At 44.0% G+C, this 24,330-nt stretch overlaps 2 protein-coding genes across 9 annotated transcripts in view; both read left to right on the top strand.

The window, feature by feature from the left end:
- Positions 1-6,207, top strand: part of Retreg1 (reticulophagy regulator 1) — a 123,773-nt gene extending 117,566 nt beyond the window's left edge. For all 7 annotated transcript variants that reach the window (XM_087189437.1, XM_021258630.2, XM_087189438.1 and 4 more), the window contains 3 exons: positions 1,464-1,528; positions 1,750-1,876; positions 3,999-6,207. In XM_087189437.1, the coding sequence (XP_087045563.1) occupies positions 1,464-1,528; positions 1,750-1,876; positions 3,999-4,492 (686 nt within the window). In that variant the 3' untranslated portion in view covers positions 4,493-6,207. The remainder of the gene's footprint in view (positions 1-1,463; positions 1,529-1,749; positions 1,877-3,998) is intronic.
- A 3,899-nt stretch (positions 6,208-10,106) lies between these two features.
- Positions 10,107-23,009, top strand: Znf622 (zinc finger protein 622). Of its 2 annotated transcripts, XM_004845200.4 has the most exons (6): positions 10,108-10,881; positions 12,060-12,320; positions 12,762-12,924; positions 16,350-16,462; positions 21,589-21,732; positions 22,767-23,009. In XM_004845200.4, exons 1-6 carry the CDS (start codon positions 10,257-10,259, stop codon positions 22,892-22,894), a joined length of 1,434 nt encoding a protein of 477 aa, XP_004845257.1. In that variant the 5' UTR covers positions 10,108-10,256; the 3' UTR covers positions 22,895-23,009. The 2 variants fall into 2 exon arrangements, with proteins under 2 accessions (XP_021114288.1, XP_004845257.1); XM_021258629.2 differs by lacking the exon at positions 16,350-16,462 and having other exon boundaries at positions 10,107-10,881.
- The last annotated feature ends 1,321 nt before the right edge of the window (positions 23,010-24,330 follow it).

Raw genomic sequence — 24,330 nt, 5'->3', positions numbered from 1 at the left:
TTTGTTTTGTTTTGTTTCTGTTTTGGTGGTGGTGGTACTGGAGATTGAACCCAGGGTCTTTGCTCTGAGCTACATCTTTTCTTTTCTTTTCTTTCCTTTCCTTTTCTTTTCTTTTCTCTTTTTTCTTTCTTCAGGGTCTTTCTAAGTTGATAAATTGCTCAGGCTGGGCTCTAACCTGTGACCCTCTTCCCACAGCCTCCCAGGGTGCTGGGATCATAAGCGTAGCTACCACGCCCGGCTGATCAGTGTGTCATACAGACACCCCTTAAATGAGCGCCCTGCCCACCTGCACAGCGGAGCCTGGACCTGACCCTCGCTGTCAGGTCCTAGGGAGACACCTGAGGTCAGGGCAGAGATGTCCCACTCCACCTGCTTTCATTTACACCTTTACACCTGCAGGCCCAGCTCCCAGGTCCTTGCTACAATGGCCTTTAATACATTTTAGGGTGCTTTGGGTTTCTTATTAAATATTATCATAGAAGCTACCCTTCCCCCCAGGTAATCTATGTAACTTTTTCCTTTTTAGGCTTTTACACTTTTCTCAAACATAGTTAAGTAAATTGACTTTTAAATCCCAGTTTTTGAGGGAGGAAGGCTTTGCCGAGTATGTATTTTGCCATTTATGATTTCCTTTATCTTTGGCTAGTCTACTGTATTGCAAATAAAAATCAGCAATAGGGATGAGTGTGGAAGTCACGTGAGACTGGGCTCAAATAGCCAGAGGAAGAAATCACAGGAAAAACCAGTGTGATGGTTTTGACATCCCACCTCAGCTGTGACTTACAGGTTATCAGGGCATGGTGTGTGTCAGCGTGGCCTGGAGGACTTAAAAAGGCCAAATTGTGTGTGAGTCTCAATGGCGTCAGATGGGGGGCCAGAGAATTTGCATTGCTAAGAGCTTCCCGGGCAGCAGCTACTGGTTGGCTGCAGAATTGCTAATATGGACCATTGCCTTTGGAAATCAGACATCTTCCAAATATGCAGGGCTTCTTATGATTTGCAAACATGTAAAGTTTCTATTTTAAGGGGCTTTTTTTTTGGTCTTTTTTTTCTTTTTTCTTTTTTAGTATCGGGAATCGAACTGAGGGCCTCATGCTTGCCAGACATCAAACATGTAAAGGTTCTTACGTGCAAACATGTTTTTTTCTATACTGGGGGTTGAATGCAGGGCCTTTGCACTAAGTTGTATCCCTGGCCTTTTTTATTTTTTACTTGAGACAGGGTCTCATAAACTCACTAAGTTGCCTAGGTCGGGGTTGAACTTGGTGATCCTCCTGTCTCACCCTCCTAGAATGCTGGGACTATAGGCGTGTGTGCCACCACACTCATCTTGTGCAGATATTTAACTATCTGGAGACATTGAAGTATATGGGGAGTGTGGGGTAAGAATATATAATAAAATAAATACACCGTGTCTAAGCTGGCCAGGAAACTGAAAGCTTCCCATTTTTTTTTCTCAACAGAAGCAGATAAAGAAAAGAGTCACAAAGATGACAGTGAATTAGACTTTTCTGCTCTTTGTCCTAAGGTACTTTGTTTAGTTCTCAATTTGTTTCTGTGGTTTGACTGTACATTTATTTATGTGAACCAAAGCTGAATGATTTTCCAGATAGATTTGGTCATCTGAACAGCCTCAAAGGAAAATACTCACCTGTTTTTATTAGTATGACATTGGGGCCATGAGTGTCGATTTTTCAGAAAATTTTCCTTTGCAATTTACAATGTGCCACTGTGTTTGTATTAACGCAGATCAGCCTTACAGTTGCTGCCAAAGAGTTATCAGTGTCTGACACAGACGTCTCAGAAGTATCTTGGACCGATAATGGGACCTTCAACCTCTCAGAAGGATACACTCCACAGACAGATACTTCCGATGGTAGGCTAGCCTTTCTAGATAGACTCTTAGTTTTATTATTCAGTACATGTAAAAACATTTCTGTCGACCACTAAATAAATAATATAGTTTGGTATATTGGAATTAATACTTGCTGTAAAAATGAATGAAGTTCTAATTCTTATTACAGCATGGGTGGATCTTGAAAACACCATGCTGGGTTGGGGATTTAGCTCAGTGGTTTCACCGCCTGCTGTGCAAGCGCAAGGACCCGACTTTGATCCCCAGTACCAAAAAAATAAATAAATAAATAAACTATGCTGAGCAAAAGATGCTAAAGATAAAAGGTTACACATTGTATAATTCCCTTAATAGGAAATGTCCAGAAGAAGCAAATCTGTATAGAAAGAAAGTAGCTTAGTGGTCACTAGGGACATGGGGCAACAGTTAGTTGGTAGGAGTTTCTTTTGGGAGTAAGAAAAATTTCCAGAATTGGTGTGATGAATATACTAGAACTTCCTTAATTATATACTTTAAAAAAGTGGATTTATGATGTTACTATCTCCAATACTTGTTACTTTTTAAAAAGTATGAGAAAAAAATCTTAGTCATGTCCAAATCTACCTTTATTTTGAAAATAAAAAATTAAAAAAATTCCCTCCTGAAATGTCTGGAAGCATTGCTTATAGCATTAATAGGAAAAGAGAAAAAGAAAAGCTAATCCTATATAATCAGACCTCATATTCTTTAAAAGAGATGAAAGTGTGGGGCCGGGGATTTAGCTCAGTGGTTCCAGTCCCTGCCTCGCAAGCACAAGGTCCCAAGTTTGATCCCCGGTACCAAAAAAAAAAAAAGTGGAGGGCAGGTTCTCTAGAGTCCAAAGCTAACTCTGAAGTTCTCATACTTGTTTTCAAAGTTAAGTAAGTTACTTTGCTTTCACAATAGGTTAAATACAATTTAAATGAGTACATTATTCTTTATGGTGCTTTTTGTAAATTCCATCCATATAAATGGAGACAAGGCTTGTGCAGTGACTTTCCTTTCGCTGGTCTCCCTGGGTAATTTTCAGTGGTCCCAGCCACATACTGAACATATGAGATCACAAAGGAAGAGAATCAGTAGCCTGTTTCATACTGACTTTGTACAGGAAGGAGGGAGGGGACTATACCATGTTTGAAAGAAGACGTTTTTGGAGACTTGGAGACCCAAGTACTATGTCATCTTGCCTCAGATGCCACTAGCTGACTGTGTGGTCTTGGACGGGTGACACAGTCACCATGATCTCCACTGCCTTGCATGTCAGAGTAAGAGGAGCCCTGAAGTTCACTTGTGCGGTGTCAACTTTCACTGTCTACACCTGAGTTCACAGTTTAAATGCTAAGATAGGAAATGCTTCTTATGCATCCATCTTAGATTTATATAGTAAAAGGAAACCCACATGTAAGGCTGTCTTTACTAGAACTGAAAACTTCAAATCACTGCTGTAAGGAGTTAACTGTACTAAAAAATATTCTATAAAAATCAGCTTGCCTCATAATCTGATACTGCTTTCAGATGTCCTGAATGTAGGCATGCTCAGTTTTAGCGGTAGTTATAAAGAGGACCAAATGTTTCCATGAGCTCTCGGGTTGAGTGGGAATACTAGGGCCAGTAGCTTCTTTTTGTTGCTTTAAACAGACACAGGTTACAAGTCCTATTTCTATGTATGGAAATGCTGAGTCTGGATGAACTATATTTACTCTTTGATGTACCAGAATCTGTGAATGCCTGCAATTCAAGTATTTTTTTTCTTTCATGACCATACATACCCCCATTGGCTTAAGGTGATTCCCATGTTAGAAGGAAGGGATTTTTGTGATATATCCTTAATCTTTAGTTAAATCCTCCAGATCACATCAGAGAAGTTTCAATATTAAGTCATATACACAGCTTGTGCTTAAGAGGAAAGCAAAAGATGCGGAGGACACATAGTATTTGTGTGTTTGTGGAGAGACAGTGTCACAGATTGGGGAGAGTTCCAGAATATGGTTAAAATGATTCCTGTTCACTCAGCAGGCTTGGGGAGGGCCAAGGTGGCTTGGAAGGGTCAGATCAAAGACAGCTTTTAACAGATTTCATATTTGTTGGGGTGCGTAAGCATGAACTTGTGTTATGCTTTTCACAGATCTTGACCGGCCTAGTGAGGATGTTTTCTCTCGAGATCTCTCAGATTTTCCATCTGTAGAAAATGGCACAGGAACAAACGATGAAGATGAATTAAGCCTCGGATTGCCCACTGAGCGCAAGAGGAAAAAGGAGCAGCTGGACAGGGGCCATGCAGCAAGCAGAGAGAGGCTATCAGCAGCTGGGCTCACTCTTCCTCTGAACAGTGACCAAGCCCTTCAGTTGATGAGCAGCCTGGCTGGGGACGTCATCACAGCTGCAGTGACGGCTGCCATCAAAGACCAGCTAGGAGGGGCTCAGCAGGCCCTGGCTCCTGCTGCGCCCAGCCCGGGCGAGGACACAGACACTGAAGAAGGGGATGACTTTGAACTACTTGACCAGTCGGAGCTGGATCAAATTGAGAGTGAGTTGGGACTCACACAAGAGCAGGAAGCGGAAACACAGCAAAACAGGAAGTCTTCCGGATTCCTTTCACATCTCCTTGGCGGCCATTAAGCTGGGACTAGGCTTGCAGCAGGCACAGGCTGCCACCAAAAAGTTTCAACCCAGCAAAAATAAAAAAACAAAAAAGAAAGAAAAAAATGGAAAAAAATTTAACTGTAAGCTTTAATGATTACTTTAGATTTTCTTTGTCTTATTTTCCCCTCTGCGGTGAATTAATTGGATATATATCAGCCAACACTGATAGATTGGTATTTCTGATAGTTATTTTTATGTAATAAGCATGGAAATGAACTTCATATACATATACACCATGTTGTCGGAAATATTAGGAGTTGTTTTTAAAGCAAAAAGAAAAAAAAACTCCAAACACCAAATTATTAAGATCCTTCTGTAAGTATTCTTTATAATTAATTTTCAAGCATGCAAAAGTTTATTGTAACTCATTGAAAATATTAACAATTAATTGTGACTATGTGCTGTATCAGCTCCCTTGTTCCTAATACTTGGAAATAATTTTTTAAAAAACTGGTAAATTTTGATGTAAAAAGACAAATTATCGAAGGATTGTTAGTTGAAGGACTTGGGAAGTATTATCAAAATTAGTGTCCTAGGAAAAATTTTAAAAATAAGACGTACAGATCGGCTGGAGCATCTCCACATGTTTTCTGCAGTTGTAGGCATAGGCGCACTTGCAAAGTGGCATCTTCTTGGCTGCCACCTCTGGTCGTGTGAAGGGTGGTCTTAACCCAGAGAAGTAAGTAGTTGTGTATCACATAGATGGAGGTTATGGTGTAACCAGAGATTCCGTTGTTTTGTTGCTCATTTTTGTCCTCTGTTTGTAATAGACATTGTGAGTGCAGATCTATTCTGCCCACTCACACTCATTGCTCATATTTTATATTGTGTCATGGAAAATGTCACCTAAAATTGTGAAACAAGTTATGGATACGTTCTAGGAATGATGTCATCATCTCAATAAAGAAATAATAACTTGTTTTCTTAGTCTGTATAGATAGAAAAGATAGCTGGCTTTAAAATATTTATTTGCTATTGAAGTCTACCTGTGTCACCTGTTTCTTATTGGGAAACTAGAATATATTTTTTTCCTTTGCCTTACACTTTTTTAGATCATCTTTTAATGGTCACATTTGGCTTACAGTTTTTAACAAAGGACTGAAAAGCAGAAACCAAGATAGTTTTGTTTTTGTGATATAGACTTTTAGTCGTTTTGAGTGAGGGACCATGTCAGCGAGTCTAAAACATCTCTTAAACCTTCAGATACGGCTGGCATTTCTACAGATGCACAGCATCTGAGACCCTCAGAAAGGAAGAATAATCTAACAGTATAGGAAATCTGTCTCCCCCTCCTTTCATTTCATGCCTTTTCTTACGTTTGTAAAGAACAACTCTCGGTAACTAATCTTGTATGAAGTATCTCTTATTTATATTTTCTTTCTGAGGTATTAAATTATCTAGACAGAATTTTGCCAAATGTTAAAGGGAAGAAAGTTCCTGAAGACTTTCAACACTTGCTTTTGTGATTGACTATACTTTCGTGTCGTTACTGCCTCCTGCTATGTTTGACGTCCTTTATTGATGGTATCAGGTGAGCCTGTGCCTTCATTCTCTTGCCCATTTCAGTACAAATGTAAACCTGTGTTAGAAAATCTCTGAACTGTGTGGTTTTGGAAGAGTATACCTCAATTCTTTTCAATAAGAGTTTCTGGACAAGAGGGGAAAAAATACAATCACATATTTATAAAATAGTCGCTACCAGGATTCTTTTTTTTTAAAAAAATGTGCGTTTCTTCATTTGAAAAATATTCTTGGTCACAAGGTCATAAAGTTTAAACATCATTTCAGTTTCTTCATTGAGGAGAAAATAAGAATTTCAATAACCAAATAATCAAAGATTATGTTATAAGTCACTGGACAAGCTTACAAGAAGATAAATTCAAGGGCTGGTATTTGTATGAACAATAAATCTAGAATAAACTGTTACAAACTACAAATTAAAATGGGTTTGGAGACAGCAGCAGTCTGCGGAGAGGAGCACTATGACTATACATCCATTTGATGGGTTTATATAAGAACTTGTGATTACAAATTTAAACAGTAATGGTGCTCTTCTCAAAACTTTTAAGTCGAATGAATGTAGGGATGCTGAAGATTCTGTGTGTGGGGCCATTGTTTCTGTTTTGCTATAGTACCAAATAAGCCGTATGACTGATCCAGTATGATAGGGGACAGTAAGTCCTTTACCATGAGAAATTAAATCAATAGCAGTATTTCTCCAGTATCTAAGACACTGATAAAGAATGAATGGCCTTTTCCTTGTGAGATCTAAGTGAAATGCAGTCATTAAAATGTGAACCATGGTTTTGCTCACTTCCTGTAGAAAGTGTGTAGCAGATGTGTATCATGTATTTTTCTCTGAAACAATAAAGTAGTGTGCTAAAGAAATTGAAATTCACTGGGCGTGGTGATGAACGCCTGTAATCCTGGCCCTTGGGAAGCTGAGGCAGGAGGATTGCCAAAAGTTCAAGTCCAGCCTGGGCTACATCGTGAATTCAAGGCCAGCCTGAACTACGTAGTGAACTACATAGTCTCAGAAAAACAAAACAGAGCCGGGGATTTAGCTCAGTGGTTCCACCGCCTGCCTCACAAGCACAATATCCCGAAAAAAAAAACAAAAGAGAAAAAAAAGAAGTTGAAGTTTACTTTGAAAGGTCATTCCATTTGAATATTCTCATTTACCCTAAAATCTTCAAAAGTGATTTTTTACAAAATGTCCCCCTCCGTAGTTTAGTAGAACATTACAATAGACCAAGATCCCAGCTCTTAAGTGGAATTAAGAGCATTGTGAAATACAGGATAAATAAATTGTCCAAGGTCATACAGCTAGTGAGGGGAAGAAACTGCCTGATCCCAAAGCCTATTCTCTTTATAGTTCATTGGAAAAATAATATTGTGGAGAAAACAATGCCCTCTTGAAGAGGAAAAACAAAGAAAACGGAGTGTTCAAAGATACTAAAATTCCTGGGAGGATCGTGAAAGAGTGGAGGAGGCAGGGAGGAAATAATTGCCTGAAGAATGCGTGCTAGAAGAAGCATACAGAAATGATAATACATAAGGAAAAGCAAAACCAGAAGTTCTTTACTTTTTACAGCTACCTATCTGCTTTATTTTTTAGGGAAGCTTGAAAATATATAGTTTTTCTTACTCCAGTTGATGATTAATGTTAGTTATATTTTTTAAACTGAGTATCTGTCTGGAGAGTGCGGCTACTTCAAAAGATTTTGGCAATCTAAGCCAAGCTTTCTGGAATAAAAACTACCACTGGACTTAACTTTTGCGCTGCAAAATTATTCTTTTAGCAAAATGGAACAATCTAGGTGCCCGCACTGTTCTTGCAGTGTGGCATACAGCCAGGAAGACTGCCCGCCTTCAGGGAGCTTGTATTCTAGATGCAGAAGACTAATGTGTGACTGGCTATTCTAGTTTGTCCAGGGCTGAGGGTTCCTTCCAATGCAGGGCTTCCAGTGCTGACTGGGAAATCAAGGATAAACAACAAATGGTAGCAGAAGCGTCTCAACATGGTCCCCAAAGACTGACCCACCCCACCCTCTTGATTTACAGTGGACCCTTCTCTTATGAACTCAGTTTGTTCCTTAGGGATGGTTGTAACTCAAGTTGGTCAATGAAGGCTCAGGCTCCTCTACACAACCTTCAAATTCGCTCTCCTGTGTACAGGCAGATCTCAGTGTCCTTAGACACTGGCCCAGGATTTCTCAATGAACCCCACACAGGAAAGGATGTTGTAATGTTCTAGAACTCTTCAAGGGTTCAATCTGTATCTGAGACCATCTGGAAGCACAAGCAGCTGGCATTCGGGTCATAACTCAAGACTAACTAAAATTCTAGTCATAACCCAAGTTTTTCATATGTCAGGCCAGTCGTTACTTGAGGGCCCATTGTACATCCTTTCGTGATCTCCTTCTGAGTTAAACGGGGCTGACCTACATCAGAGCACTCTAATAGTGGAAATAACTGTGACTTCTAGGGCTAGGTCATGAGGCAGACTGTGGCTCTGCTCTCTTTGGGGGAAAACAGTCACATCTTAGGCCATCTTACAGTCAAGCAGCCAAACGGCCCTATGTCAAGGTCCACCTGACTAAGAACCAAATCCTCTTGCTATCAGCTATGTAAATGAGTCCTTCTGATCCACCCAAGGCCAAACAGTCAGCCTGCAGTGACTTCAGCCCTGGCCCCATGTTCACTGAAACATCATGAAATGGAGTCAGAACCGCTCAGCTAAGCCACTCAAATGCCTGACCTGCAGAAACTGAGATAAAATTTGATGCCAAATTTGAGTTTAATTCGATACAGAGTAACAGATAACTGACAGTTTATGGAGGAAACATTCCTGGTAAGGATTTAAGAGTCAGGGTTAGGATTACTTTTTACTCTCTTATAAAGGCATTTGGGCATGGATGTAAAAAGTCAGAGAGCAAACCAGCAGAGAGATGTTCAGAGCAGCAAAGTAAAGGACTTGTGAGAACACCAACAAAACATACCTTGTTAGGAAAAAAAAAGTGTCACTGTGACAACCAAGGTGAGCCAGGTGGAGAACACGGTGTGGTAAAGATCAGAAGTAGGGTGGAGGTGTAGCGGGTACTCAAGGACTTCATAAAACACACAGGCAGGTTTTGAAAAATTTATTTCTAGTCAAGGGAAGCCACTGGAGGGTTCTGAGCAAAAAAAGCAGCACGATCTGACCTATTTTTTTTTTTTAAAAAAGTCTTCTCTCATCTTTTAGTGCCATTGACAGCTTGGATCTTGTTCGTGCAATGTTCAGTTCTGTAACAAAGCTGGTTCTAGTCCTACTAGGGTGTGCAGATGAATCTCTGAACTCCTCACGCCTTTGAGGCTCGTTTTCTATAAAACTGTGCTGTCTGGTGTACAGTATATGGGGTTACCTGGGGAACCAGCGCAGGAAATGGGTCAGTCCGAATTGAGGTAAGCAGTTAATTATAAAATACACCCTGGATTTCCAAGATTCAATGCCAACAGGAGAATCTCATTAATTTCTTTGGGCTGATTACCCGTTGACATGATATTTTGGATTGATTGGGTTAAATAAAAAGTATTATTAAAAGTAATTTTACTTTACTATTAGATTCGACACTACACGCGTGGTTTTGGCTGTGCTGTGCTGTGGCTCCCTTAGCAGGCAAACTTGGTGTTTTAGTTTCACCGACAGGACGGCCTCAGGAAGGCCTGGGCTCCCGCCCTGACGTCCGATTCCCGGGCGGCTGGGCAGTACCGGCTCCGACCCAGGGCTTTCGCGACATCGCTCCCGGGGCCCCGCGCGGGGTCTGCAGGGAATCCCGACCGCGCTCCTCGGAACTCACAGGAGTTCCCGGGGGGGGCCGGCCGCCCCTCTCCCCACTCCTAGCACTGCGATCTCAAGCGCGTCACATTTGCCCGTCTGACCCCGAACTGTAGGCGGGTCACGGGGAGGGCGTGGCGCGCTCCCATTCACACCCACTCCGGGCGGACTGGGCGGGCCCAGAATGGGACCGGTCATTGGGCCCCTAAACTTCCGGGGCGTGTCCAAAGTGAGAGGCGGGACTTCCTGACCAGCTGTCAATATTTTCCGGCGTGCGCCGGAAGTTCCTGCAGCGGAAGTCGGGAAGTCAGGCGTTGGGGGGTTCTTCTTGTCCACCGAGAGGAGTGAAGGTCTTATATCCCGTGGGCCGCAACGCTGATCGCTAGATTCTCGGCTCATTCGCCTCTTACTTTTCGCCGAGCGATGGCGACGTACACCTGCATCACCTGCCGGGTGGCGTTCCGCGACGCTGAGATGCAGCGGGCCCACTATAAGACGGACTGGCACCGCTACAACCTGCGGCGAAAGGTGGCCGGCATGGCCCCCGTCACCGCCGAAGGCTTCCAGGAGCGAGTACGCGCGCAGCGGGCCGTGGCGGCGGAGGAGAGCAAGGGCACAGCCACCTACTGCACCGTCTGCAGTAAGAAGTTTGGCTCTTTCAACGCCTACGAAAATCACCTCAAGTCCCGGCGGCACGTGGAGCTGGAGAAGAAGGCCGTGCAGGCGGTGAATCGGAAAGTGGAGATGATGAACGAGAAGAACTTGGAGAAGGGACTGGGTGTGGACGGTGTGAACAAGGATGCCATGAACGCGGCCATCCAGCAGGCCATCAAGGCTCAGCCGTCCCTGTCCCCCAAGAAGGCGCCCCCTGCGCCCGCAGAGGAGTCCAGCGGGGCCGTGGCCGCCGGTGGGCGTGGGGCGCACGACCGAGACCCCGCGGAGAAACCGCCCCGGCTGCAGTGGTTTGAACAGCAGGCGAAGAAGTTGGCCAAGCAGCAGGGGGAGGAGAGCGAGGAGGAGGAGGAGGAGGAGGACCCGGATGAAGAAGGTAATGGCCCGGTTTGGGGAGGGAAAGAGGAAATTGGCCTTAAGTTTCTCAATTTAAACCTGAGGGCTGTGTGTGTGTGTGTGTGTGTGTGTGTGTGTGTGTGTGTAAGTGAAAATGAAGAGTGAAGGGGGTGTCCTCTCCGGCCCGCATCCTCGCAGGGAGTTTTGTCTTTTGGGCTCTCTATTGCACATTCAGGGCCTATAACAATACCTGGTTAAAATAAGTGCTTAGTTAATATTTGTAGGATGAACTGACATCGCATCCATTTTGGTTGAGGAACTTGCTGGCATCTGCATAGGAGGACGTGCTGTTGGCACACTGCTTGCAAAAATTTGTCATGCTAGTGGGTTTCCTGTTATAATGGGTTGGTGCTTAGTTTAGTGGATTAAAACTGAATGAAGGCCTCAAAGTCAGCTAGCAAATCTTAAAAGTGGAACTTGAGCCAGCAACCTAGCCTCTTTGATTTTATGCGCTATTTATTTCTTCTTTCCTCACCCAACATCCGATTAACACTGATAATGCAAGTTCATGTCTTTGTCCATCCGTGCCTCTAACAAAATACCTGAGGCCGGGTAGCTTATTAGCAACATAAATTTATTTTCCCTGTTTTGGAGGCTGACATCAAGGTGCCACCAGATTCACTGTCTGTCGAAGGCCTGTTCCGTGGTGGGCATGGTCGTGTCATTTCCACACGTGATGGAAATGGCAGAAGGGACTAGCTAGTTCCTAAGCCCTGGTTCATTCACGAGGGCAGAGCACCGATCACCTAGAAGGCCCCAGCTCTCGACACCACTACACTGATGCTTAGTTTTCAACAGGGAAGGACACATGCAGTCAGGGAGTTTGTGTCGCAGCTCACCGCCACCGAGCAGTTTGTAGAGCTGTTCAGCCATACGTGAGAGCCCTGAACTGTGTGTCCCGCACTGGGCTAGGTGCTGTGAAGCATAGGAAAGAAGCCCAAGACTGCTTCACAGAGGTCACTGTGTCCCAGAAGAGGAAGGTTAAGCAGGTTTGTTAGCCACGTGAACTCGTCTGTGGTCAATGCATGGCGACAGTTGAGATCTTGAAAGAGGAATTGGATCCCAGGCCCCCCAAATGTACCATTTACTATGAATCATTGTGCTGTCTTTGCACTTACCACTTAAATTAACTTTCTTTTTCAAAACTCTGGCTTGAAGATTGGGAAGATATTGATTCTGAGGAAGAAATGGAGTTGGAAGATGATGAAGGCATGGACGATGTGCAAGGGCCGAATGCCAAGGAAGGAGAAGCCGGAGAAAGCCCAGCCCTAGGAGCCATCCCAGTAACGGACTGTTTGTTTTGTTCCCATCATTCAAGCTCCCTGGTGAAGAACGTGGCTCATATGACTAAAGTCCACAGCTTCTTTATTCCTGACATAGAATATCTTTCTGACCTGAAGGGACTGATTAAATATTTGGGTAGGTGTGATATCTTTCTTTCTAATGAGGAAATAGCCTGTTATTGTTGGGCAGGTTTTTTTTTGTTTTTTGTTTTTTTCTGGTATTGGAGATCGAACTTGGGACCTTGTGCTTGTGAGGCAGGCGACGGAACCACTGAGCTAAATCCCTGGCCCTGGGGGACAGGTCTTAATGGAACATTATTAGTTTTGTGTTTGTCATCAGTCTCTGGTTTAATTACTTGCTTAGCTTGGGAAAATTAAAAACTTGGTGAATTTTTTTTTTTTTTTTTGGTATGGGGGACCGAACTTGGGACCTTGTGCTTGCAAGGCAGGCAGTGAAATGACTGAGCTAAATCTCTGGCCCAGTGAGTGGTTTTTGAATTGTAGAGGTGAATGGTGAGATTTGCTGTGGCTGAAAGAAAGCTTTTGTTCATATTTTTTCCTCAAATAATTTGAACAGGTGAAAAAGTTGGTGTTGGGAAGATTTGCTTGTGGTGCAATGAGAAAGGGAAATCCTTCTACTCCACGGAAGCTGTCCAGGCCCACATGAGTGACAAAAGCCACTGTAAGCTCTTCACAGATGGTGATGCTGCTTTGGAATTTGCAGACTTCTATGATTTTAGGTACGTCTGGGATCTGTCCTGTGAAGTGAACTGTGGTTGTCATGTTTCCATTGAAGTGATGTTGTACTCTATATTCTTAATAATCCATAGAATGCCTTTATCTGGGTTAAGAAAATCAGTTTGAGTTTAAGACATCTAGGAAAGAGAAGATCCCAGGCCTAAACTGAATTTTACGTGACTTTTGTAGTTTAATCATCAGGAGTTCAGTTTTGCTGATTACCTATGAACAGAGGTGTAGAAATTCGGTTATATGTTTCGAGTTCCTCAAGGGACCTGGAGTCACAGGCTGTTTCCTAAGATAGTTGAGATGGTGGCTAAACTAGGCCAGACCCTGGCATTTGGTGGTGAAGTTATCCCATAAATGGTTCAATCCTAACCAGCATCTTTAGCAGCTCGTACACTGTGCACCAGATCTACGCGGGGCGCTCATTCATGACTAGTTCCTGTTATCAGAATTCCTGTGAGGTAGTACAGCAGATAAGCAGCTGCTTCTAATGATCAAACCAGGCATGCACAGCCCAAATGATACTGGTGTTCAGAAGTCTTAGTCTTCTAAAATTTCTTTTTGCAGTTTCCCCCTGATTTCTCATTTTGCAGTTGAAGACTTACAGTTGGGCATAACTAAAGGGTTTAGAGATGGAAAATGGCCCACTGGGGGTGGAAGCATTCTCCAGGCAATAGCCAGTATTTATCCTCTCCAGTGTCCTGTCAGCAGTGTTTCTGACCCTTTCATCCGTTTTCTGATGAGAGTGGTCAAAGTGGATATCAGAGACTGAGGTGAGAGGCCGCAACCGGCAGTGGCTTGGAATGAAGCACTGAGCCCCTGTGTCTCTGCCCTTGGTCCACACCTACTCTCTGTATACTCAGGGCCCCACCCCGCTCAGAGATGTCAGTATCTCCTAGGCTGAGATTCCCAGAGCTGTAGCTCTTGTACAGCTTCCCCCTTCTCCCCAGACTATGTATCCAGCTGTCCTTGACTTTATCCGAAATCAAACTTACATGCATTGTAACCTGCTCCTCCCTAAGTAAGTACTAATTCTAACCTTCAGTTACTTAAGCTAAAAGCCTTTTGGTCATCTTTTTAATTTTATTTCATGCTTACACCAATCTGTCACCAGATCCTCCTTTGTCTACCTTCGAGTTGTCTTCCGAATGTGTGTGACTGCTTCTCATCTCCTCTACTGTTGCTCTCTGGGTCCAGGTCACCATTGGTTTTCATGGGACTCATGCAGTGTCTCCTGCCTGGTCTCCTGGCTTCATTCTTACCACCTTCTACATTCTGTTCTTACAGGTAGCCACAGTGTGATTCTTTCAGAGCATTCAGTCAGATCAGATTCTGCTCCAAATCTTCAGGGACTTCTTGTCTTAAAGAAAAAGCCAAAGTTTAATAGCCCATATAGTCCTCCATGTTCTGGTCATTCTGGGCACAGCTATGGTTCCAATGTTTTCTAATTCTTGCTCTTTGGCTTTCTAGCTGTCCAAATGCACAGTGTGTTTCTCAGGACCTTTGTGCTTCCTGTTGCCTTTGGCTGTAACCTTTGCTCAGAAAGTCATAGGACTTGTCTTCTCACTTCCTGCAGGGCTGGGGCTGGTTTTTCTTTCCCAGTGTAGCCCTCCCTGACCACTTTTCATAAAATAGTAACACCTACCCAATCCGTTTCTCCCCTTTTGTTTATCCCTGTACCCTTTGCTGCCATTTTATCGATTATATGTTGTTTATTTATTGTCTCCTAGACTCTGTGGGGTAGGCCTTTTGTTGTTGTTTCCTAACATTGCCCACACTGTCAGTTTGAATGAAAATTTATAGCTGACGTTAATGGTTGAAGAAGTGAATTTCTGAGTGCAAATGTTGCCGTTTTGGACTTAGTTTACAGAGCTGACTCTGTTGGTTCCTAGAAATGAGAAATGGTACAAGCCTTCATAAAAATGAATATTAAATGACTTATTTACTCAAAAAACTTGATAATGCTCAACTTGGAAAATGGAAAATCTTCATGCACAAAACTAGTGTTTGTTGGGTGCTTATTACCTTTCAGACACAAGCATATTATGTGGATTCACCTCATTAGAAAATGAACAAATTTCCTGTAATTCCATCCTTGCTCCCAAGTAACTAGGGTCAACTCATGTTGACTTGAAATTTTATACTGAAGAATAAACTTGCAGAAAAATACATTAACATACACATATGACACCTAGTTCAGCACAGTGAAATTTTAAATATAACAAACATCCACATCAAGAAACAAAATATTAATAATACCTTGACATTTCCCTTGTGTGTATTTCTAGGAATTATCCCTCCAGACTCCTAGAGTAACCACCATTCTGACAAGCTAGGCTTGTCATCTTTTTGTACCTCACAGGAACAGGAGTGCAAAGAAATCGCCCTTTTCAGCCCGGCCCCCTGTTCATTTTACCTTTGTGGGACTCACACGTGTTGTCTGCAGCTGTGGCTCATTCCTTTTCGCTGTCAAGAGGGTTGTGTTACGTGTTAGGTGGTCCCTGCTGAGGCTATCACAGGCAGTGCTGCTTCCTCATTCTGCAGTCTGGCAAATTTGTGCACGTTATCTTGGTGTATATTTTTAGGAGTTGGGCCAGTTTTAGAAGTTGTTCAGTTTTAGAAGATGCTGTCAAATCATTTTCCAGAGTGACTTTATACTCCCACTTTGAGGGAGTTTTTCATTTTGGCCGCTTTGGTGGGTGTATAGTGGTTTTAATTTGCATCTCTCTCATGATCAGTGTAATTGAGAGTCCTTTGTGTATTAATTGGCCATTTGGAGATCTTTTTATGAGGTATCTAATCGAGTCTTTTATATATTTTCCATTGGGTTATATGGCTTTATGTGCATTTGTCAAACTGTTTGCCATCTGTGAGTAAATAGGAATTTGTGAACATTTCTGGGAACAGATTCTTCTAGAACTTCATGTCCAGTGCAATAATGACTAGCTACACCTTTGTGACTATTTAAATGAATAAAAGATAAGTTTAAAACATTCGGTTCTTTATTCATATTATATTACCTGAATTCTGAAGTTGAGTGTTTCACAGCCCACATGTCTAGAGCTACTATGTAGGACACAGAGACATAAAATATTTCTATCAGCACAGAGTCTGTTTAGTGCCACTGTTCTAGAATTTGTTTCTACAGTGGTTAATTTGACTAGAGCTGCATGTCCTGTTTTTTATTCTTCCTCTGCATTTGGTAATCTAGGGAGAAACAAATAGGAAAAATTCTTTTATAGGTCATTTGCCCACTTTCACTACACAGAAATTCAAACAGATTGTTTTCTCCAACACCATTCAACTGCAAGTCTCTATACCTTTTTTAAGTAGCTCGTGAGTTTGCCCATTTGCTAATGCCATTCCTGTTTTTAGTCAAATTTGAGGTGGTCTATTTAGTAACGGCATTTCCCTGTTTCAGGAGTAGCTACCCAGATCACAAGGAAGGGGAAGACCCGCATGGGACGGAAGAGTTGCCTTCAGAAAAGCACTTGGAATATGACGACGAGACCATGGAGCTGATTTTGCCCTCGGGTGGGTGCATTTGTCAGATACAGGCCTGAGAGGAGGACTTTACTGTGGAGAGGCGGGGCTCCCTCAGTTCCCTGCCGTCCTCACGGAACATTTAGCTTCATGGGCTGGCGAACTCTGAAGTGTAGATACTTGGAAAAGATTGCATTCGTGTCAGAAAAGTATAGAAAGTTTTTCTTTGTTATTATTCCGGAAATAATACAGTTTAACAACTATTTTCATAGCATTTAACATCACTTTGGATATTAAAAGTAATCTAAAGGTGATGTTAAGTATACAAAAGGATGTGTATAAGTTATATGCAAGTATGGTGGCACTGTGTGTGTGTGTGTCTAGGGATTGAATCCTGGGACTCACTTATGTTAGGCAAACATCCTACCACTGAACTGTACCCCTAGCCATTTAAAATTTGTTAAATTTCAAGGCAGCATCTTAGCAAGTTAGTTGCCCAGGCTGGCCTCGAACTTGAGACCCTCCTGCCTCCGGCTCCTAAGTAGCTGGATTACAGGCATGTGCCCTGCACCTGTTCTGTAGCACATTGTAGAAGGGACTTGAGCGTCCTTGGATTTTGGTGTCTGAGGGAGAGGTCGTGGAACCAGTCGCCCACAGATCCCGAGGGGTGATTTTATGTTGGATGACTTAGTTTTCAAGACTGGCTGGCCCCTCATCTCACCAGCATCCACTTTTACGCTCAGGCAACAGCAGACCCAGATTCGTTGTGTAAGCCAAACTCTTAAAAAGCTGTCGTGCATAGTAGTCGCTATGTTTGCTTCAGCTTGCATTTATTTTAGCACATATTACACAATGTTTATAATAACAAGAATATCCTGTTGGAGAATTATAATATATTTGAGAGAAGTTTTCATCTGAATTTTAGATTTTTGAAACTTAAAAAATTAAAAAATCAGGAATCCTCAGCTATGTAGACAGTACTTTTTCATAGGGGGATTGCATTTCTAGGGTTAACCAAAGCCAAAATGGGTATCTTTTAGGTTACTCCCCTCCCACATCTGCATGATTTGGCACTGCCTAAATATCTTTTGGATACATTTGTCCTTGTTTTCTCTCTGTCCATTTGTCTGTGTCACCATTAGGACTTCCTGCCGGGCCATCTTCAGTCTGATTTCCTCCGCCCCAGAACATTCTGTGTAGACTCCATGTGTGTGCATTACTCTCTACTGCCTGCAGGGGGAGCCGTTGGCTGCCGGGTGACTTCCATCTGTCAGACCTGTCCCTGGGGGGTCCTGTGCTGCTCCTGTCCACCCACTTGCAGGGCCCTGATCTGGGTCTGTGTGTGCGGTTCCTATCCTTCTCTCTGGTCCTGTGAGCCCGGGAAGCCTTCCTGAGCTTCAGCTGTTCTGCTGAGTGAACACTTGTGTCTGCTCCCGACACTTGCCTGTCTGTCCTGACTTCCACCTCATCCCTGTGTGACTCCTTTTCCCCATTACTTTGATGAATATATATATATAGAAATATATCTCAACACAGAGTCACTGTGCATATGGATGCAGTGCAGTTGCCATCTCAAGATGGCCACACAGTGTTCTCTGATCCATTCAGAATAATAAGCATCTCTGTCCACTCAGACAGAGGTCATTTTTGTGTGTCAGGAACACTAAAGTCTTCCGTTAGCTATTTTGAAATAATTGTCACCCACCATTGTTATCCCTGTGCTGTGCAGTGGTGGAAGCCAGTCCTGTCCAGCTTCCCACTGCTTCAAAGACAAAGCTGCTTCTTTCTCTCTTCCTCTCAGCTCGGGGGCTCCGACATGCAAGAGCCAGATAGATGTTTGTTGGCTGAGCAGGCAGAGGTGTCTTCTAACAGGAAGGCAGGGTCAGTCCCCCGGCAGTGGTGGGAAAGGAAGAGGGTTGGGGTCGCACAGGGCTCAGACTCCAGTTGTCTGCATCGCTGAGTCCTCAGAGGAGACTGCTTGGCCCCGTGTCATGCGATCGAAGAGGAAAATGGCCTAGATGAGCTGGTTTCTTGTTCACAGCTGTGGGTCTACTTTCTAAGTCTTGTCATTTGAAAGACGATGATAACTTCAGGACTGGGGAGTGGTCAGGTGACTGGTTGAGTCTTAGAGAACTGCAATACGCTGACCTTTAGACAGACAGACCCAGGACAGATGTAACCAACAGCCAGAAACTGTGTCACACCCCAAGCGTTCTTAAGTAAGCTGTGCACAGTTTTTTTCCTTGTGGGCATGTATATTTTTGCGGGGAGAGGCCGTAGCTTACTGAAAGCCTCTGTGACTTAGAGAAGATTGGGAGCCACAGATGCAAATCTGTTTCTCAGATACAAAACCCGGTCATCAAGGTGACTGAGGCCCTGAGACTGGATTTTGTGTAAGTGGCAGCAAATACAGATTTCTGAGTAAAGACAAATCCACTGACATGCAGACCATATAGACTGACACGGTGCTTTTATTGTTACCTGTATTAGCCTCTCACATTTTAAAAACCAGTCGTGCTTTGGTCCATCATGTTTGCAGTGAGACAGGACAGTCTGTTGGTTTGGTCTTGCACCTCGGTAGTGGTTGAGAAGTTTGTAATGAACCAAGAAATGCTGATCTAATAGTATATAAGAATGTAGCAGCAGTGAATTTATTCACCTGTTTGTCTCTGAACACATTTACCCCTCGGAAACCTCTTCAGTTTGCTGTTTTGTATGACTGAGTTAGTGTAGATGTTATATTGAAGCCAGTTTGATAAGGGTACTAAGGTCTAGAACTTACTGATATTTAACCAGCTACACTTAAGAGTTTGCTTAAGCTGATTTGAAAAGCAGCAGTTGAGATATCCTAAGTCTAGTTAGTAAAACCTGCAAGCCCATGATCCCAAAGGCAGTGACAAGAGCGTCCAGTAGAGGGGGCCGTGAGCATTTCTTTGGAAGGTTGGCCTGGCTCAGTTCCTGGCATTCCGTTCATTGCTCTTCAGCTCCTGTGGAGGAAGCTGGTGTGAACTAGACGTTGCTTTAGCTGTGGATTAGCTAGATGAAACTGTCGCTGCTCTATGAGAATTGCATAGTTAATCTTGAGAAAATTACAGTAGTTCTAGGTGGTTTTTTTTCCAGTATCCAGTGGCATCCGTTGGCAGGCTGTTTTTAACAGGAATGGACAGTGTAGTCAGCAGCTGTGATATGGGAAAGCTGGACAGGCAGCTCGTGTTCACTGTGACTCAGACACGACCAGCCTGCAAGTCATGGGGCGGTCATCACACTGTGAGGCATTTCCTTGTCCTGGGCTCTGCTTAGCACTTTACACTTGGGGCTAACATCAGGTACCGTGTCACTGACAGAGCTGGAGGAGCTCCCGACACTGTCCCCTTCTCTGCCAGCTCTTGGAAACTGAGATGTGCTTCTAAATGTTGCTTAAGAAAGTGTATATTGTGTAGTTATTACTAACATTATCATTTATGGGTTGGGGATTATTACCATTGCAAACCTGAACCTTTACAATCTAACAGTGGAAATAGAAAATCACCGTGAGGAATGCTGGGGTCTCCTCGTGGGTCGTCCGCTGGTGCTCCGTTCCTGTGGCCCAGGAGGCTCGTGAACGCCTGTGCCACCGAACAGTCAGGCTGAGGGGAAACACCTCATCCATGTTGGCATCTACATGCCATGGTGAAAGGTTCTTTTCTCATCTCCTGAGTGTGATCACAAACCAGGCACTGAAAGCAGCCACTTTTCTTTTTTAAAAAATTATTTATTTATTAATTTTGGTACCAGGGATCGACCTTGGGACCTTGCACTTGTGAGGCAGGTGGTGGAACCACTGAGCTAAATCCCCGGCCCAGTAGCCACTTTTCTGTATTCGTGTGGCAAGTAAATTCCTTCCACATGTCTTGCCAGGTATAGGGACTTAGAATAACCTTGACAGTTTTTTCTCCCAATTTAAAGTTCTGTATCCTAAGAGCAAGTACAGCCTTCCACTCACAGTCTGTTTACCCAAAGCATTCTGAGAGATTGATATCCATGTGAAACCCTTCTAGCAACCTCACAGGGTTCCCTTACTACTCATTTTCAGTGGCAGTGGCTGCTGTGTGGCTCGTGTGTATGCTGTGAGCGTTCCATACATGTGTGTCTGTCTGGGAAGGTTATTAGGTTACGTCTTAGTTAATATTCTTGGCAAAGCTCATATATATTAGTAAGCCTCAGCTGGCACTGGTTTCTCTGGCCTAGAGGCACCTCTCGAGTGCCATGGCCCCGATGGAGCCTGGAGCTGGCACCCACGAAGCCTTTCCTTTCCGGTTTCTTCCAAGACTCAGACTGGGGCATTTTCCTTTGAAGGGCCAGAGAGGCAAGAGTCTAGGCCAGTGATGGCGAACCTTTCAGAGCTGTCAGTGATAACGAACAGCCCGCCGTGGCCCATGTGCTGTGTGTTTGCCACCACTGATTTAGGGTCACCCTTCTAGGACGACAGCAGCTGGACAGAATACATACAGGGACGGAGAGGCTGGGTCCTAGTTAAACAGGCTGACTGGGTGGATCGGAAGCACTAAGCAGGGCTCTCAGCCTCAGCACTGTTGACAGTTTGGTCCAGTGAGGCCTTTGTGAATGGGGGCGGTCTGGTGCACTGTAGATGTTTATAGCACCGCTGGGCTCTGGCCACTAGAGGCCAGCAGCACTCTAGTTGTAACAACCCAGATGTCTCTAGTGAGTAGCAAATGTCCCCGTGGGGTAAACATTGCACCTGTACAGAAGAGCTGCAGTGATTTAAGCAGAGCACGGGTGGATCAGTTCTGCTCTGGACTCTGACCGAGGTTTGTAAACCTAAGCATCATCTTTCTTTTAAAAAAAAAATTCTCAAAATCCCTTACCTCCTTATCCTTTTCTTTGGAATTAGTATAAATATTGTATGTTTGTAAGTACAAGACCCTGATTTCATTGAGCAGCGACTTGCCATTCTCTTTTTAAAAATCTACCCTTGGCTTGCTCTTTCTTTGTTTTACTCTATATTTTTTAAATGCCGTTTCCTTTTTCCCTTGTTACTAACACTGTTTCTTTGGGCGCATCCGTCTTCCAGCTCTGTACCCTTGAAGATCGGATTTGGAAAGCCCTCCTCCCCTCACAGCTCTGCCTGGACAGAAGCATCCGGCCCCCTGTTTACATATCGCTCTTTTGAACAACAGGTGCCAGAGTGGGTCACCGCTCCCTGATGAGGTACTACAGGCAGCGATTCGGCTTGTCAAGAGCTGTGGCCGTGGCCAGAAATCAGAAGGCCGTGGGCAGGGTCCTGCGGCAGTACCGAGCGCTGGGGTGGACTGGCAGCACAGGTAGGAGCCCGAGGACTTGGCCTGCATATGGCGCTTGAGTGACTGCTCCATTGGCCCGGGGGGTTTCCATCACACTTTCCATGTCCGTTATGGCTGTGGCAGTAAGAAAAGACTCCTTGACTTAGGAACTTCCTATTCCTGGCTAATATCTTTACAAATACCATTAGCTTTTTCAGAAGCTATTTGTTACAAAAAGAATATTTAGTTGGCATTACAGCTGAAATTATCCTGGAGGCTGCACCAAGGCATTAAATAGCATCCGGTGGTGAACGGCTTGAGCCATGGAGTCGAACAGACTTAAATGATGCTCACGTGATGAGCGTAGGTAACGTAATTAATCTAAGCCTCTGTTTCCTTGCCTGTTACATGAGATGCTAATGGAAGGACCTGCCTCTCCGCCGAGTGGGCTGGTTGTAGAAGCCACATGGGATACAGGGCGTGCACAGTGGAGTCAGCCTTCAGCCCCCTTTTGCAGTTTTTCCGTAGAAAACTTAGATTCAGATGATTAAAGCTGGGCCCTGAAAGTTTTAAGCTTTGAAGCCTCCTCAGTGTGATGCTGTTTGTTTTGATGACTGGTGTGTAAAGCTGGTTTTCCTTCGGTCTTCAGGGAGGGTGTGGAATTAGCTGGAGGACAGTGGGGGATATGAGAAGAGTTGCTTTCTGATGGTCTGGAAAGCGCTGGGCACAAAATCCATTCTATTTCTTTTTGTTTGTTTGTTCATTTCTCTCTTTGAGACTGGTTCACTATGTGTTCAGTCTGACCTTGAACTCACTGTATAGCCCACTTGGCCTTGAACTCGAGATGATCCTCCTGCCTCAGCCTGCTGAGTGCTAGGATCACAGGCCTGCAGCACCACGCCCAGCTCAGAACCCATTCTAAGTGCTCTGTAGAGATGCTTATGCAGAGAAATGGACATTTACCGAGGTGCATAGGCCCCCGAGGCCCGTGCTGGGATCCCCATGTCAGCAGCCCTCTGTATGAGAAGCCTAGAGGGGCAGGCCCTCACCTGCTTCTCGAACCTTGCCCCTTGCAGGCAAGGCCCTGGCGCGAGAGAGGGACATGCAGTACGTCCAGAGGATGAAGTCCAAGTGGATGCTGAAGACTGGCATGAAGAACAACGCCACCAAGCAGATGCACTTCCGGGCCCAAGTGAGGTTCTGAGTCTGCGGCCTCGGGCGTCTCTGCGAGAGCTTCTGAGGACTGCGGGGCCTGCCATGGGGAGACCCTTTCGCAGCCGTTTATTTATTCTGTCCCTGTAATAAAAGTCGGAATCACACTGGTTTTCAGACAGCGTCTTTGAGCAGTGTGTCAGGCAGATGTGGAATCGCTGGCATGTGTGCTGGACCCTGGGACTGACGCTTGCTTGTCATTTGCTTCCTTGCCTCCGATTTTGCTGACTTGTGTCTCTCAGCAAGCTTACTGTGGGAAACCAGAGTGATTTATCTACTTCAGAACTGATTCTCAGAGTAACTTGCCACACGGTGGGACCTTCCTCAGGGGCTTTGAGGCTTATTTAGGAGCAAAATTGGCTGTCACAGCTCGTGAGGTAGCGTGTTTCTGGACGCATCGTAAAACCTAGGCAGAGTAAAGAGCAGCCAAGGGCTTACTGGATGGGAGTTCTGTCCCTCAGTGTGAAGACTAGAATGGCAGCACCAGGCTCTCAGAAGCCCTGGCAGGTGGCTGACACAGAGGTAACATATTCTTTCTGCCTTCTTTAGTATGAGCTTGTGTTTCACTGAGTATAAGCACATTTTCTGACTCTTCACTGTGAGGCGTCAGTTACTAGTATTTTACATAGGAAATAAGGGTCAGTCGATAACTTTAAAGGAGACAACAGAAGGAAGCCAGGGACTATGCCCGTGCCAGTATTCTTGAGTTCTGCAACACTGCACTTGTGCAGTGACCCTGTCCATCAGAGGGGAGGTGGAGCTGTAATGTCTTACTCAAGTCCATTAAATTTGCAGCAGCTATGCAAAAAAGCTCATTCTAAATCTAGGATACGATCTAGTGTCTGCATTTATGAAAACACCTTTTCATGATTAAAATGAACAGTTTTTGCTTCCTACTGGTTTCAGTTATTTGTAAGCTGTTGTCCACCATAGTTATCATTCCTAATCTAAGATGCCATTGGACATCACTAATTGGGAATTCATAATAATTCACATGCAGGAGGCCAGGTAGGAGCTGTGTTGCCAACTCTCAATGTTCAGACTGTTTTTGTGAGAGAATTCTTGGCAGTCCTGGAGAAATTTGTGTTTTGAAAAATTTGTATCATTTGGTTCAGCCTCAGTTACAGCTGGCACATGAACTATTTGTGATGCTGAAACTGGTTGAGATGAAGAAGATTTGATTAGCTTGTTATTGCTGCAAACATTTGAGTCTTACAATGGCAACTTCCTGGTCATTTGTGGAACAGACTGTTTCTCTAATCTGTTCTCTCCATCCTCAGAATGTGGCTTTCCAGCCAGTGCTGTATTTCTCAGCGTCCTCTCCAGCAAGGTGTGGTCATATGACTAAATTTGGGCCAGTGGTTGTGCACAGAGAGATGGATGTAATTTAGTACAGATTAACTCTGAGACAAGCTGCCTTTAGATGCT

This window comes from Heterocephalus glaber, unplaced genomic scaffold, assembly GCF_053883595.1.
Source record: "Heterocephalus glaber isolate CG9 unplaced genomic scaffold, H.glaber_assembly_v1.0 deba00001538, whole genome shotgun sequence".
NCBI lineage: Eukaryota > Metazoa > Chordata > Mammalia > Rodentia > Bathyergidae > Heterocephalus > Heterocephalus glaber.
Note: the sequence above shows the minus strand (reverse complement) of the source record. Positions and strands in the feature narration are given on the sequence as shown.

Excerpts from the sequence above, each read along its gene's own strand:
- Znf622 (XM_004845200.4), top strand. The coding sequence starts at position 10,257 with ATGGCGACGTACACCTGCATCACCTGCCGGGTGGCGTTCCGCGACGCT. Across the intron at positions 12,925-16,349 it reads GCAGACTTCTATGATTTTAG|GAGTAGCTACCCAGATCACA; the intron begins GTACGTCTGGGA and ends TCCCTGTTTCAG. Across the intron at positions 16,463-21,588 it reads GGAGCTGATTTTGCCCTCGG|GTGCCAGAGTGGGTCACCGC; the intron begins GTGGGTGCATTT and ends TTTGAACAACAG.